We start from the raw sequence: 15,071 nt of genomic DNA, 5'->3' as shown, positions 1-15,071 counted from the left end.
TCAGAAGGGCAAACCGCAAACAACATGAAATTAACGATAGATAGATAGATAGATAGATAGATAGATAGATAGATAGAAAGTGAATTCAGATTCTTCTGACATTAATAACATTAATCGTATTGGTATTATTATACAAATTCACTAATTTTCGAAAAAAAATAAGCGGAAGAGAATAATAAGGCAAGACAATAAGATGAAAGCAGAATTAGTACCGCGGATTAAAACAAAAGTTCACTAAATATTTATTTCTAAGTGCCTATAAAGTAAAGGGTTTTACTTTACAACTGGATTCGTGTCACAATCCAATGGGAGGGGATCCCAAAACTGAATAAGTCTAAGCTGTAGGGCACTGTGACCTATTAAATTACAGTAGCTGCCTCCTTCATCTAAGGTAAATTATAAAATCCGAATGTTCGGTTTACAGACTGCATTTAGCATCTATCAAATGAGTGACTTTCTCAGTGGTTAAGAGGTCGGTAATCTTAAAATGGAATCGCAAGTAAATTAACATCATTGAACTTTTTTTTCTTCTTTTTCAGCGACCAGCGACCAATCATAAAGCACTTTAAGCTCACGGTAAGGATGTGAAAAAGTGAAGTTTATGCGTTTCACTTTTCTTCGGGTTTGTTTGCATGAAATGTTGTAACTAATAATGCAGTGGCTTAAAATCAAGCTACTGGTTGCATGTGTTACAGGTAAGTTTTCTTTTCTTTTTTAATGTCTTTGTTGTACCTTTAGCAATGTTTGTGTCTCAGAGGGTATGGAGATGAATTATGCTTAGAGATTAAAACAAATCTTGGACGTACTCTGCATGGGCTCTTGCATTGTTTCTGACGGCTGTCCTTCAAGGTCCTGCCAGCAAGAAAGAAAGAAAGAAAGGTTTTCAACTGACTAAATTATCGGGTATTTAATGTTTAGGTGAGTACTGTAACAATTTTTCAAGATTACGAAGAACGGATTCGTGCTTACACCATCACTGCAATTTTCAACAGATCGCATTTTTGTGTAACCAAAATATGTCTTAAAAGGGCGAAAATTAAATTTGGCACCCATTCTGTTTTTCCTATAAGATCGAATACAATAAATGCAATTCGGTTCCATAATCGATAGTCGATTCCACATTCGTTTGCTGTGCTAACTTTACTCCACGTACACTTTCTCTTTTCATCCAAACGCTTTAAATAAGTACACATACCAGATGAAACCTCGCACTCTATAGGGCTCAGCTGAGGAAAAGTCTCAGTACATTCCTGGTGAATTTCTCCAGAGTCGACAACTCTTTGCAGTGCAGTTTGGCCGTCTTTTTAGACAAGTTGTTCTCAAATATTTTACATTTGGGCAGGTTCTGTCTTCAGACTTCCCTTCATTCAAACGGGGCTCAATAAGGCTTTGATTCCAGCTGTTCAGTTTATCATGGGTTCATCCTCTGGTCAAGAAACGCTGCAATGCACCCCAGGTTTTTGCACTTCGTTCTATGTTTGCGCCCATGATTTTGGGGTAGGTTACCTTGCCTAAAGTGCTTACATAGCAAATCTTTTTTTTTTTTTTTTTTTTTCATATCATCATATCTTTTTATTCATATCATATTATTATGATGCTCATTGATGTGACAAACATATTAAACCTCAAAAGTGATGAAAATGACATGCATACTGTATTTTAATTTTCTTGTAAGATGGCCAGTGCTGTGTATTTTTTATTTTTTATTTATTTATTTATTAATTTTATTACAATCAATACATAGCAATCAAGTTTTTACAAAAAAAAAAAGAATTATGCTAAGAACAGATCGATCCCCACCCTTGATTACATAGCAAATCTAAATGCTCCATTAAATGGAAAATGTTCTCTATCATATAACCCACACAGGCGTGCGCACGAATACACTGCCACCGTTATCTATATAGAGATAGGTTTTCCTTCCAAGTACTGCATTTTTTCTTCCATTATCCAAAAGAATAAAAAAATTTATTTTTAGGTGAACTATTAATAAAACTGCATGCTGTTGGAAATGATTATGCTAATTAAAACGTTTATAAAATAACTAAAACGTTGGCCTGTCTTAAAATTTTACACTCAGTTAAGCTGTAATAGATATTTATAAAATATGTTCACAAGAGATAAACTAATTAACCTAACACATTTCTTAAATTGTTGATATATACAGTAAAAGCTGCTCTTATTATTTTCTATAATTTAGTATTCATCATCAGGTAAGATGTCATGATTTTCATTTCACTTCTTCACTTCTCCTGATGAGAGTCATAGTGGGGACATGTTGAAATGGGCAAAACATTTTTCTTTCCTCTCTCGCTCATGCAGTCATAAATGCTTTGGTAAATTTAAAAAAAAAAATGTTCTCACCATTTGCTGGCAGATGCTCATCATTTTTAGACCTCCCTAACATACTGTATTTGAGTTTGTAGATTGTATTATCTTATTTGACTATTTGTGCAAGACTTGCTTTACAAAGTAGTAATCCAAATTAGTAATGCACCATGTAGATCTTCTTCTTCTTCTTTCTTTCTTTCTTTCTTTCCTCTGTACCTTCAGAGTGTCAGGAACTTTGTACTTATCTCCAAATTCTTAATTACCTTCTAAATTACTTCAAAAATATGTAATTTGGTTATTTCTTGAAAACATATTGTGAAAATATCTATTATGGCTTACTTGAGTGTATGAGGACAGGTCTAGATTTTGATTATTTCATGTGCCTAGAATAATGTTCATTTAATGGAACAGAGCTTGGTTGTTTTTTACATGAAAATGTAAGTGTATTAAATATTTTATTTCGTATATAAAAACAATTTACACAAACAGACGATGAAAGGAAGGCTTAGTTCTTTACTACTGGGAGCTGTAAAGGGGATTGTTGTAAGAGCGCTATAATGTTTTAACTAAAGTAAATATTTAAGGACAAAATTATAAACTCACCAGCCGTTTTATTAGGTACACCAATGTATTAGGTACAACTGCTTGTTAACGCAAATATTAATCAGCCAATCACATGGCAGCAGTTCAATGCTTTTCGGCCTGTAGACCTTGTCAAGACAACCTGCTGAAGTTCAAATTGAGCATCAGAATGGGGAAGAAAGGTGACTGAAGTGACTTTAAATGTGACATGGTTGTTGGTGTCAGACAGGCTGGGCTGAGGATTTCAAAAACTGCTAATCTACTGGGATCTTCATGCACAACCATCTCTAGGGTTTACAGAGAATGGTCCAAAAGAGGGAAAATATTCAGTGAGAGGCAATTCTCTGGGCAAAAATGTGTTGTTGATGACAGAGGTCAGAGGAGAATTGCCAGACTGGTTCAAGTTGATAGAACGGAAACTGTAACTCAAATATCCACTTTTTACAACCGAGGTGTGCAGAAGAGCATTTCTGATGTGTACAACATGTTGAACCTTGAAGCAGATGGGCTACAGCAGCAGGAAACCACACTGGGTGCCACTCCTGTCAGCTAAGGATAGGCAACTGAGGGCACAATTCACATAGGCTCAGATAAATTGGACAACAGATGATTGGAAAAGTGTTGCCTGGTCTGATGAGTCTTGATTTCTGCTGCAACATTCAGATGGTAGGTTCAGAATTTCACGTCAACAACATGAAAACATGGATCCATCCTACCTTATGTCAACATTTCAGGCTGGTGGTGGTAGTGTATTGGTGTGAGGGATATTTTCTTTGCATGCTTTGGTCCCATAGTACCAACTGAGCATTGTTTAAATGCCATGGCCTACTTGAGTATTGTTGCTGACTATGTCCTTCCCTTTATGACCACAGTGTGCCCATCTTCTGATGGCTCCTTCTAGCAGGATAACGCATCATGACACAAAGCTCAGATCATCTCAAACTGGTTTCTTGAACATGACGATGAGTTCACTGTACTCAAATGGCCTCTACAGTCACCAGATCACAAACCAATAGAACACTCTTGCAATGTGTCAGAATGGGAGATTCGCATCATGGATGTGCAGCCAAGAAATCTGCAGCAGCTGCGTGGTGCTATCATGTCAATATGGATCAAAATCCCTGAGGAATGTTTCCAGCACCTTGCGGAATCTATGCCATGAATCTAAGAAGGAGTCCAACCCCAGTACTAGCAAGGTGTACCTAATAAAGTGACCTTTAAGTGTATATCATAATGTTAAATAAAAATCATTTTAACTATTTAAGGGTCTTTAGGCAGTGAAAAGTTACACCCTTTTTCAAACATGCCTGTATTTTTGTAAGAAAGTTGAGTGGGAGTTTCACAATTTCTTCTCACCAGTGTTAAGGCATTCAAGAAACTGAGTAAAATCTCGAACACACTATACACATTCTTTTAATATTGAACATTTATTGAATTATCTGTAACAGACCTATGATCTCAGCCCAAAATGACTTTATTTGCACCTCTGTAAGATTTATGAATTATGCACAGATATAATTTGTACTTAGTCAATGTTTGTATAAGCAGAACATCTGTTAGGTTATTGCACTCAGCTGTATAATATCTGTCAATATGCAAGTTATGCTGAAATGAACTAGAAGTCCAATTCAAGGCTGTTATTTTGAGTAAAATACAGTCATTAATTTTTAAATGTTATTGTTTTCTAGGTTTCACCCTGAGCTCTGCAGTTCATTTCTTTATTTTCCCACCATCTCTAACTGCTCTGGTTGGCCAGATGGTTCAGTTCAATTGTATATTGGAAGATGGACAAAGCTGCCCAACTCCCCAATTACTTTGGCGCCACAGACATTCATTTCCAAATGGCACTGAAGGAAATGAAAGAGATATTAGGACTGAAAATCAGTACTCTATTTTAAATAATCTGTCGGCTAGCATTCTGAAAATTACAGCGGTGAAGCCCTCTGATGCTGGACACTTCATCTGTTCTGGGATTTGTATTGGAACAGGACTTGTGAAATTACGAAATGAGTCCTACCTCACTGTCAAAGGTACTGAAGAAAGCCTTAGCTAAAATCGATGCAAACAATTGTGTTTAAAGTGAACTTGTTATATAATGTGCAGTAATTCATAAAAAGCTTTGTAAAGCCAGTAATTAAATTAAAGTGTCCAATCAATAAATGCTAAGCAATTTTTAGATGTAGAATGTTCACAAGGTAAACATGATTTGGAAATCTACAATGTTAATACGAAACAAGCCGTCACTGAAGTCAGTTACTTTTAAAAAATTGATTATTTTCAACTTGCTTTTAAATGTACTAAACATTCAACTAAATAAAAAATATCCACTTATAGTGCATTTAAAGCAGAATGTGGGGTTTCCACAGTAGTGTTTACTTATCAATCTAAAAACATTTCCTCTTCATTCGTTGGTCAATTCAAAAACCACACTTCCTTTTCTTGCAGTGCTCTTATTATCTGGAATTTATTTAACAATATTTTAGCATGTGTTTTGGACATTGTGAACATACGACAAGGATGATTGAGACATGAATTATGCAACAAGGATAACCTGAGGTTTATTTCATGGATGCTTTAATATTGTTTGATGTTGTTTAGTATTGTTCACCTGCAGCCCCCCATTAAAGTCTGTTTAATCTTAGATTTTTCATCTATAATTACAAAGAACATGGGGTACGTAACACATAAAAACAGTATCATTTTTGAGTGGGATATTCCTTTAATGATTATTGTGAGCGCCATTGTGAGCGCCATGCATCCTGGCCTGACGATGGCATGACTGTGGGAAGGTGGAAAATGGAAGGTGCCAGGAATTAACAAACTGAAGCCAGAGGCCAGGAGCAGTTTCATCCCCCATATGTTAGGTGGTAGTGGTCCACTGGCGGTGTCCCAGCTTGGACTCCTGCAGGGGTTCATGAGAACTGGAGTCTGCAAGTACAGCCCTGTCAGGGTCCCTGGGTACCACAAGTGGGTGCTGTTAGAGGAGGACTACTGTGGTTCCCAAACAACCCTGAAGTACTCCCACCAAGTCATGCCTAGTCAGCAGGAGCTTTTCCTGGTCCAGTATAAAAGGAGCCCACTGCCTTGCCTTGGGGAGTCAGAGTTGGGAAACAGCAGACAACACTCAGCTGGAGGCAGAAGGATAGGAAAAGTTTTATTGTTTTGTATCGTTTCTGGTTGTGTTTCATTGTGTTTAGTGCTTGCTGGATTTTAAAAAATCCATTATTTAAACCTGTAGGACATTTTTGGGTTTGGGGCTCTGTGGCGCCCCCCTACTGGTTACACTATGGAATAACTAGTTGAAACGAATATGTAGGTATCTACCCAAGGAATTATCACACATGGACAGTCTTGTGTTATTTCTTTAGTAATTATTATAAAATAGTTTCATAGATTTCTTTTTAAGTTGAAATTTTGTTTTCATTCCTTTGTGTTTACTTGACTTTTGTTTCATGTTTGTTCTTTAAAATTCACTCTTCTATATTTGTTCAACAGTTTTCAGAATTTTCTTTTTATAAATCTAAATAATGTTTTATGTGTTAATTTCATTTATAGCATATAATACCTACAATACCTCATCTTAGTTTCATGTCTGAAGTAAACCTTACAGCTGAATTAAGAAAGTATTTAAAAGTGCATGTTTAATTCTCTCCAATCATTATTTAAAACATTTATAATTCTGTAAAGTGACTTCAGACTTTCCGTCCTCTTTTCACAGCCATTCCTAAGGTCAAGATTTTTCCTCCATTGCCAGCTAATGATCTGCAGATAAAGACTTTCATATGCAGTGCTGTGGGTTTTTACCCTCCTAATATTACCATCTTTTGGGAACATTCTCCATCTGTCAAGTCTACCTTGATCAAGGAAGAAAATCACACAGTCCTTCCAGATGGCACCTATAGCACCAAGTCCTCCCTTGAGATCAGATCCACATTGTGGAGTTCAAGGATGGAGATCACGTGTGTGGTGAACCACAGCTCTCTAACACAGCCACTTAGAGAAAGCATTAAAGTAGATGGTGAGTGGATTAGTTTGAAATGATTTCACACGTTTTCTTACTTCTGATTCATTCATTTTGTTGACGTTGTACCCTTTGCATAATTCGAGTGATATTACAACCCTAACTTATAGACTTCTATACTGCCAGGGTAATTCTTTCTGGGAGCATTCTCCCCCCAGATTGTCCACACATTAATCAAAAAGGAGCCCCGATGTAATATTACATCAACAGAAGCACCTTAGTCCTGGGCATTTGAGCCCAGGGGGCAAGATCAAATGTGAGATGAATCACAAAGCACAATCAATGAATAAGAAGATTAGTGATGAATTCTAGAAAGTTGATTCAGTTTATCTGGACATAGTTCTTTTCCAGAGAGATACGTTAACATCACTCATCCAAGTGACTTCCTTAGTCTTAGTTGACTGCAGGTTTCTCCAACCTTATAAACAGTATCTTTACATAATGACCGAAACTTGCACCATTGACTAACAATGGGCGATTTCTACATGAGCATATCTCCTGCTATCTGTGGTGCTCTTTCTGTGTCCTTGAGTATTTATTTACAAAATTCGTTCTACCATTCTTTGATGGACTGGAGGTTCTTCCATTATAAATTCCTTACTGTTAGGTTCTTGATGGGCTTTGCCTGTTCTCTAGAACACTCTTGTCTCCTGCCATTCCTGAAGAAAAGTGACGGTGTCATCAAAAAAAATTCAATTTTAAATATATTAGAATATTAAGAAATGCTTGCCAGTATTGAAATTTAAAGCATCAGGATTAGTATTCTTTCAATACTTGTCTCACACCTCAAAGAAAAAATAATGGCATATGTAAGAAGTAGATGATCACTCAGTTAGTGGAATTCTTCACCGAGATCAACAAAGAAGAAAATGGCAAGCTCATATGTGAGGACTGATGTGTGAAAGTCAGGGAAACGAGCATTTCAAGGCAGTTCATTTGTGTTTGGTGTGTTTATGAAGGACTGGAACAAATTTATACCAAAGAGAGATATTCAAACTTTTACATTAGTTGTAACAAAGCATGAGTCAAGAGGAATATTTTGTTGGAAAGTAATCAACTTAACTTAGTTCTTGGTAGTATATTAGCACTACTACCTCACCACGTCAGGGCTCTTGGCATAAATCCTGGCACAATCATGGTCAGAAATTTTACATTCTCCCTATATCTGTTTTGATTTTTCTCCAGGTTTTCCTCACACAGTCCATTAATATGCAGTCAATGGGTTATTTTAAGTTGGCCCTGTAGGGGTGAGTGTTAGGGTGCATGTGAGTCTGTCCTCTGACAGATTGAGCTCCCAACACAGGTCACTTCTTGCTTCATATTCAGTGTGTCTAAAGTTGTTTTAGTAATGGTTCCTCAGTATTCATCATGGCAGTCTTCTACACCAGACATGGTTAAAGACTACATAAACTAATGTGCACAACTGGGGTTGGTGGGGAGTGGAGTTTACTGCACATCTACAGAGTAGGAATCCTTTAATGCATTGCACCTCACTCATGGACCCATCATCTATGACAGGGTATAGTCATTTCTTTACCATAGAACCCTCTATTTAAAAATGACTCTGAATGGACAAATGGATGACTTATCCTGCAATGATACCACTTGCACACCTTCATTTTTGAACACTTTACTCTCCTTTTGATTATTTATTCATTTCCAAACTTGCTTGTTCTAGACAAAATATCGCAGGAACTTGAGGAGTTTGTTCCAGAAATATCAGGTGTATGGATTGGAAACAACTCTGGTCAGAGCACTAGTCCATGACAGACATTATCCTAATAACATAGCTGTTTGCTTAGCAGTAGCGCAACTTCTCCCAGCATCATCAAACACAAGGCAGAAATCAGCCAAGGATGGGTACCAGGCCACCGTAAAGTCTACTCACTCTTCTAATGGTGATGAAAATTAATACCAATATCCATTATCCAACCCGCTATATCCTCACTACAGGGTCACGGGGGTCTGCTGGAGCCAATCCCAGCCAACACAGGGCACAAGGCAGGAAACAAACCCTAGGCAGGGCGCTAGCCCACTACAGGGCACACACACACACACACCAAGCACACACTAGGGACAATTTAGATTTCACCTAACCTGCATGTCTTTGGACTGTGGGAGGAAACCCACGCAGACACGGGGAGAACATGCAAACTCCACGCAGGGAGGACCTGGGAAGCAAACCCAGGTCTCCTTACTACGAGGAAGCAGCGTTACCCACTGCGCCACCGTGCCGCCCTAATACCAATATAACAACAACAAAACAAAACAGTACTTCTTGCATACTTTCTTGCATTGTTAATATTTATGACATTTTCGAAGGATAACTGAGAGACAGAAGTGTTTTTCTCAGGGTTGTCAGCAAAACTGGGGCATTTTTTTAACAATTTTGACCCTCACAAACTCTCAAACTGGGACCACCTCCATACTTACACATGCTAATCAACATGCAACACATTGCCACTCTCCTGTGATCAGCGAGTATAACACCCTGCCCTTGAAACTTCTGACTTCTTTACCTCAAAACTTTACCTTCCTTATCTGAAGTGATTACTACAGCATATAAAAGTATGCTTTTAGAAAGAGGGAAATGTTCTGCTCTAAGCAGTAATAATGTGTGTGTGTGTGTGTTTATGAGTGATGCAATTCATAGTAACCTTACCAGTGGAGAGTGAATTACCTGAAACTATTGCTTTTGAAAGAAATTGGTTTTAAGCATGCAATGATAAAGTCAAGGTAAAAGCAGTTCTGAATTTAAGGAATTTATACGAAGGACATTCAAAAAGTTTCCACACTTTAATATTTTCGTTGGAAATGGTGAAGGCGGGAGGAATGGTAATTTGACATAAAAAAATTGGAACGACACAGGGAAAATTGCGAAGGTGACTATGTAGAAAAGTGACGTAATTTGTTTTTGAAATTCTTAAAAAATAGAGTTAAAAAAAGTGTGGAAACTTTTTGGATGTCCCTCGTATTATTATTGTTGTAAAGAACTTATATTTATGTTTTAAAACTGATATATTCTTTGTAAAATGAAGCTAACATCGAGTAATTAACCCATTATCTTATTAGATTATTTGTGTTTACACATTACAGTTTATCCAGTGCTAAAATGGTAGTAAATGAGAACATCTAAATCAATTCATAATACATTTAAACCACCAGCTAACATACTAAATTATAATGGTAATACAACTAACTGGGCATCATTTAGAGCTTCACCTAGGTCAGCAAAAATACTAGAGCTGGCCCTGAGTCACCTTGAAAATAACCCTTTGCATTTTTATATTTTTTTCAGAGGTGGATTCATGGTATTGGTATTGGTATCTGCTTTTACTTCTTATCATTCCCCTTCTTATTTTACCATTTCTGCTGGTGAAAATCTATAAGGCATGTCAGAAAAGAGGTAAGACTGTAAATGCATTTCAGTGTGACGGCTCAGAAGTCGAACTCCAAAGTTGATTACTGAGTTTATAAACCCTATCAATACATGCATTAAAATGTTATTTTGTTGTTGAATCACACCACAATCTATCCTAATTCACACATTTGTACTGTCGCAACTGTTGTCGGTTAGCAGTGAAGCCATCAAGTCATGAATCAAGTCATGTCATGTGAAGTCAAGTGGCTTTATTGTCCTACCATCCGCTAACAGCACAGAATCAGTTCCATTACAGCAGGAGCAAAAGGAGAACTCTTATGCTTGAACACACAGGGACGTCTTGTGAGCACTGCAGGTGGGACGCTTCCTGGTGACATCAGCTAAACTCCCACTCTTTAACTCAGCCCCCACTTTCTGGGCAGCTCCACCACTGCAAATGTCTAATAGATTATTTAATGCCTGCAAATGTATTTTCTACTTTATAAAGAACATTTGGTTGTTCATTTCTGACTCAACAACAACAACAACATTTATTTCTATTGCACATTTTCATACAAAAAGTAGCTCAAAGTGCTTGACATAATGAAGAAAAGAAAAATAAAAAACAAAATAAGAAATTAAAATAAGACAACATTAGATAACATAGAAAAGGAGTAAGGTCCGATGGCCAGGGTGGACAGAAAAAAACAAAAAAACTCCAGACGGCTGGAGAAAAAAATAAAATCTGCAGGGGTTCCAGGCTACGAGACCACCCAGTCCCCTCTGGGCATTCTACCTAACATAAATGAAACAGTCCTCTTTGTATTTAGGGTTCTCACGGAGTCACTTGATGTTGATGGTCATACAGACTTCTGGCTTTTAATCCATCCATCATTGTTGGAACATCACGGTGCTTTGAGTAGACGAGGACACCGGAAAAGGAAACAGAAGAGAGACTCGCCAATGATTAGAGAGATTGAGGCCTATGAATGAAATGAATCAATATATAAATTATTATATAGAATTCTTTTGATTTTTGTACAGTGACAAATTTCATCAACAATTTTGCATCTCTGCAGGATAAATTTATACAAATGTTGTTGTGACTATTATGCATTAAATGAAAAATAGCAGTATTACAAATGTATTTTTTAATTTATTGAGGTTCTGTAAAACTCAAGGAGATCAATGAAAAATATCGAGTTTATTAAAGTAAACAAATTTATTTATGAAGGTAACTTGTTGGTTGATATGACGCTGCAGTGACCAGAGCAGTTTCAAGGTATGGCTCGGCCATTCTGTGTATGGAGTTAGTGTTGGCCTCCCTTATGCTTTCATAGGTTGACTTGTTCTGAGTGTGCCATCTGACAAACTGGTATGTCACCCATGGCCATTTCTACACAATGCAATCTAGACAGACTCTGGTTGCCTGTGATCCAAACTTGGACTAAGTGGCTAAACTAAGTTGATTAAAATATGCATCTTCTTTCACTGTATTTTCTTTGGAAATATATTTGAACAAACTTCCATGTTTTGACACAATGCTTTAAATATTGCAAACTAACATTTTCACTTAATGTTCAACAGGAGAAGTGCAGCTCAATGACCATGCAAAGGACAAACAGGTGCGTTTTTAAATTATAACATTTAAAGCATTTATTTTTTGTTTAATTGTTTTAATATAATTATTTGATAATAGCTGTGTAAGCCCATGCTCCTAGAAACTATTGAAATGGTTAGAAAAATAAAATGAAATGCACAGTTGGTGGTTTCGTTTTGCAGACATGCTCGTCCACCTTGTCTATCAGCATCTAAGCGAGTTTCACTTTGACGATGGGATCGCTTTCTTTCAGCTTCATGCTGTAGCCTCATACTTCATTCTTCTTCTGACTCATTAACTTGGGGCTGCCTTGCCGGCTCTTTGAGCTTCATGCTGTAGCCTTGCACTTCCAGACCGGACAGACAGACACACACACTTCCACGCATAGACATTTACATATAAGATATTTGTTTGCATTATGCAAATGATAATGTAGTTTCTTCTTCTCCTTCTCTTCCTCCCTGTATCTGTTTAATAGATCTATTAAATAAATGAACAATGTTTTCACTTTATGGCAGTATGGAATACTTCACATTTCTTACTGATGAACACTTGATATTTCTCAATTACTGTAAACAGCATACAGTCCATAAGAGGGTCTACCGAGTTATTTAGTTACCACAGTGGGATAGCATGCTGGTAAGAGGATGAAGCGACGAATAAACCAATAACCTTAAAACTGAGGTTGAGCTCATACTGTACGTGCATGTTCAATTGAGTATTATGCTTTTCATCAGTGCCTGTATAATTTTGAAGCATAAGAGTGGTAGCTGTTAAAATATAATTTCTTGTTGTTGTTCTCGTTATCAGGAGGATCAATTATGGTATGCTTCAGTACAACCAGCGAGACAAATGACGCAAGACATGGAAGATGGGTTTTCTGCACATAGCACAGTCAGACCATCAACTGTAAAGAGGCGAGAACCACCTTCAGACAACTGTGAGGAAACTGTGAGCTATGCCACCTTAGCCTTCAGACACTCATAAGACACTCAACCATTGTAAATGGAGATGACGAGAGAAGTGAGAAGATTAGTCTACCGTTTGATATGACATGATATAACATCTGGATCCTCTACTGGTGACTCTTCGTTAGTAGCTAATAAATTCATGCTAATATTGTATCTACTTTCATCTGCATTATGTTAGTCAATAAAGATGTGAGAAAATTACTCAGTCCTTTATGGTCCTTAAGAAGTCTGTTAGATCACTCTTCTCTGGTCTTATGTACTCTACAAACTGCCCGGTAAAACATACTGTATGCTTATTTTAAAACTTTTATACTAAATTAAGTCCAAACTTACCTTTTTTTAAATATTTAACTTAGATTAGATCTAAGATTGTTTAACAGAGATGGAAAAAAAAGGTTATCTTGTATAGGCTTACCTTGGCACCTGGCAATCATGCAGAAACCAAGTAAATGAACAGAATGCTAAGAGACAGTGAAAAAAAATAAAAATTAAAGTAAATTAAAGAGGAGAGAAACCTATTAAGTCATTTTAATTTGTAGTGCTGATTACCACCAACCTACTTCACATATTAATTTATTAAATGCCGTAGTAGAATTGAGTGGACGGGTGAATTACGTAAGCATTCAAAGTCATAAAGTAAGTCAACCATCTTTTGCAGGAAGGAAGTTGGCCAATTCTTTTGTCTAAAATAACGTTTGTAATACTCTGTTTCCATGACCAAAGATGCCACAAGAAGGTGCCAGGCACATTTAAGATACATAGATGGCAAAGCAAGTCTGAAGTCAGACTGATTAAGTGGAGCTTGGAGGTGTGTTGGATATTATCTAAGTATAATTTTGACCTGAACTTGCGTCATGCAGTTCATGGATAGCTTTAATGTTAAAACTGGTAAATGTTCTCTGAGTTTTTCTTTTCTCTTAGATTGTCATCTCGCATCATTTAACCTTCAGTGTGCAAATAATTTTAATCTGCAGTTCACTCCATTCTAAACTTGATAAGCACATTATCTGGAATCCACACTCTTCACTTAGTTTTATACATGCCAAGTGAATTGCGTCTGATTCAGGATACATTTTCATTTGAAACTTTTCTTATACCTATTTAATGTAATAGCTGCACAGCCATTTTTGTTAGAACTCCATAAAACTACTTCTTTTATTCACATACTGTTTTACTTTTCTTTAATGATAGCAACCAACTCATGTAAGATTAATCAGCTAATCAACTTTCTGTTGTGGGGGCCAATTTTGATGCGAGCTTTGTTTCCACAACAGTCACTTCCTCTGTGGCGTTTCATTTTCTAGTTCATCTTACTGCTGATAGAGCTGGATTTCTTTTAATTATTTTGCAATTCACATGCTTTGTTGCTTAATAACTAAACAGGTACATTGTGTAGGCCGGCTATGATTGTGTCATTGCTGTCTAATCAAATTTTAACATTTTAATAGACCTGGGAATACTATATGTATTACTTATTCTAATGTTAGTTTAGATCTAACACCTATGGAGCTGGGTGATGGGCAACTTGCACTGATCCACACAGAATTTCTTTTATCTAATGTGCAGAAAAAAGTGCAATACAGAAACATATTTTTAATGTCAGAAGATAGATAGATAGATAGATAGATAGATAGATAGATAGATAGATAGATAGATAGATAGATAGATAGATAGATAGATAGTTTAAATGAATAATTACTTGTGACTAAAGTGAGAAAGAGATAAGTAAGAATATACAGTAAAATAAGTCAAAATGATATGGACATGTAATGAGGACAGACAATGAATAGGTGGGAAAAAGAATGAGTGGAATGGATGTTCAGGGGAAGGGAAAGTGAGGGAGGCTGAAGTGGATGTGGATGTACAAAATATAAGAAGATCTGAAGGAAAATGGTCTGACAGGGAGGAGGTGCAGTACCAGGCTATATGGGAAAGATTGATCAAACCCATTAACCCCACATAGAAGAAGAAGAAGAAGAAGAAGAAGAAGAAGAAGAAGAAGAAGAAGAAGAAGAAGAAGAAGAAGAAGAAGAAAATCAGGATTCCCCATATCCAGTTTGGATATTTTCATCTTCTGATGTCAGGACCATACACTACAACAGGTGTGCCCAATACGTTGTTCGCAATCGACTGGTAGATCGGAAAGGTAGTGCAGGTGGATCGCATTGCATTCAATTTTATTTTTTTTTTAAATGTTAGTCTATC

General features: G+C 36.7%; 1 protein-coding gene across 1 annotated transcript; it reads left to right on the top strand.

The window, feature by feature from the left end:
- The first annotated feature begins 565 nt into the window (after positions 1 to 565).
- On the top strand, positions 566 to 14,315 carry LOC120536737 (tapasin-related protein-like). Its single transcript, XM_039765206.1, has 6 exons — positions 566 to 695; positions 4,602 to 4,943; positions 6,632 to 6,931; positions 10,233 to 10,340; positions 11,883 to 11,920; positions 12,706 to 14,315. Exons 1-6 carry the CDS (start codon positions 653 to 655, stop codon positions 12,880 to 12,882), a joined length of 1,008 nt encoding a protein of 335 aa, XP_039621140.1. The 5' UTR covers positions 566 to 652; the 3' UTR covers positions 12,883 to 14,315.
- The last annotated feature ends 756 nt before the right edge of the window (positions 14,316 to 15,071 follow it).

The sequence above is a fragment of the Polypterus senegalus genome, chromosome 10 (genome assembly GCF_016835505.1).
Source record: "Polypterus senegalus isolate Bchr_013 chromosome 10, ASM1683550v1, whole genome shotgun sequence".
NCBI classification, from domain to species: Eukaryota; Metazoa; Chordata; class Cladistia; order Polypteriformes; family Polypteridae; genus Polypterus; species Polypterus senegalus.
The sequence above is the reverse complement of the archived record's forward strand: the minus strand, read 5'-3'. Positions and strand labels throughout refer to the sequence as shown.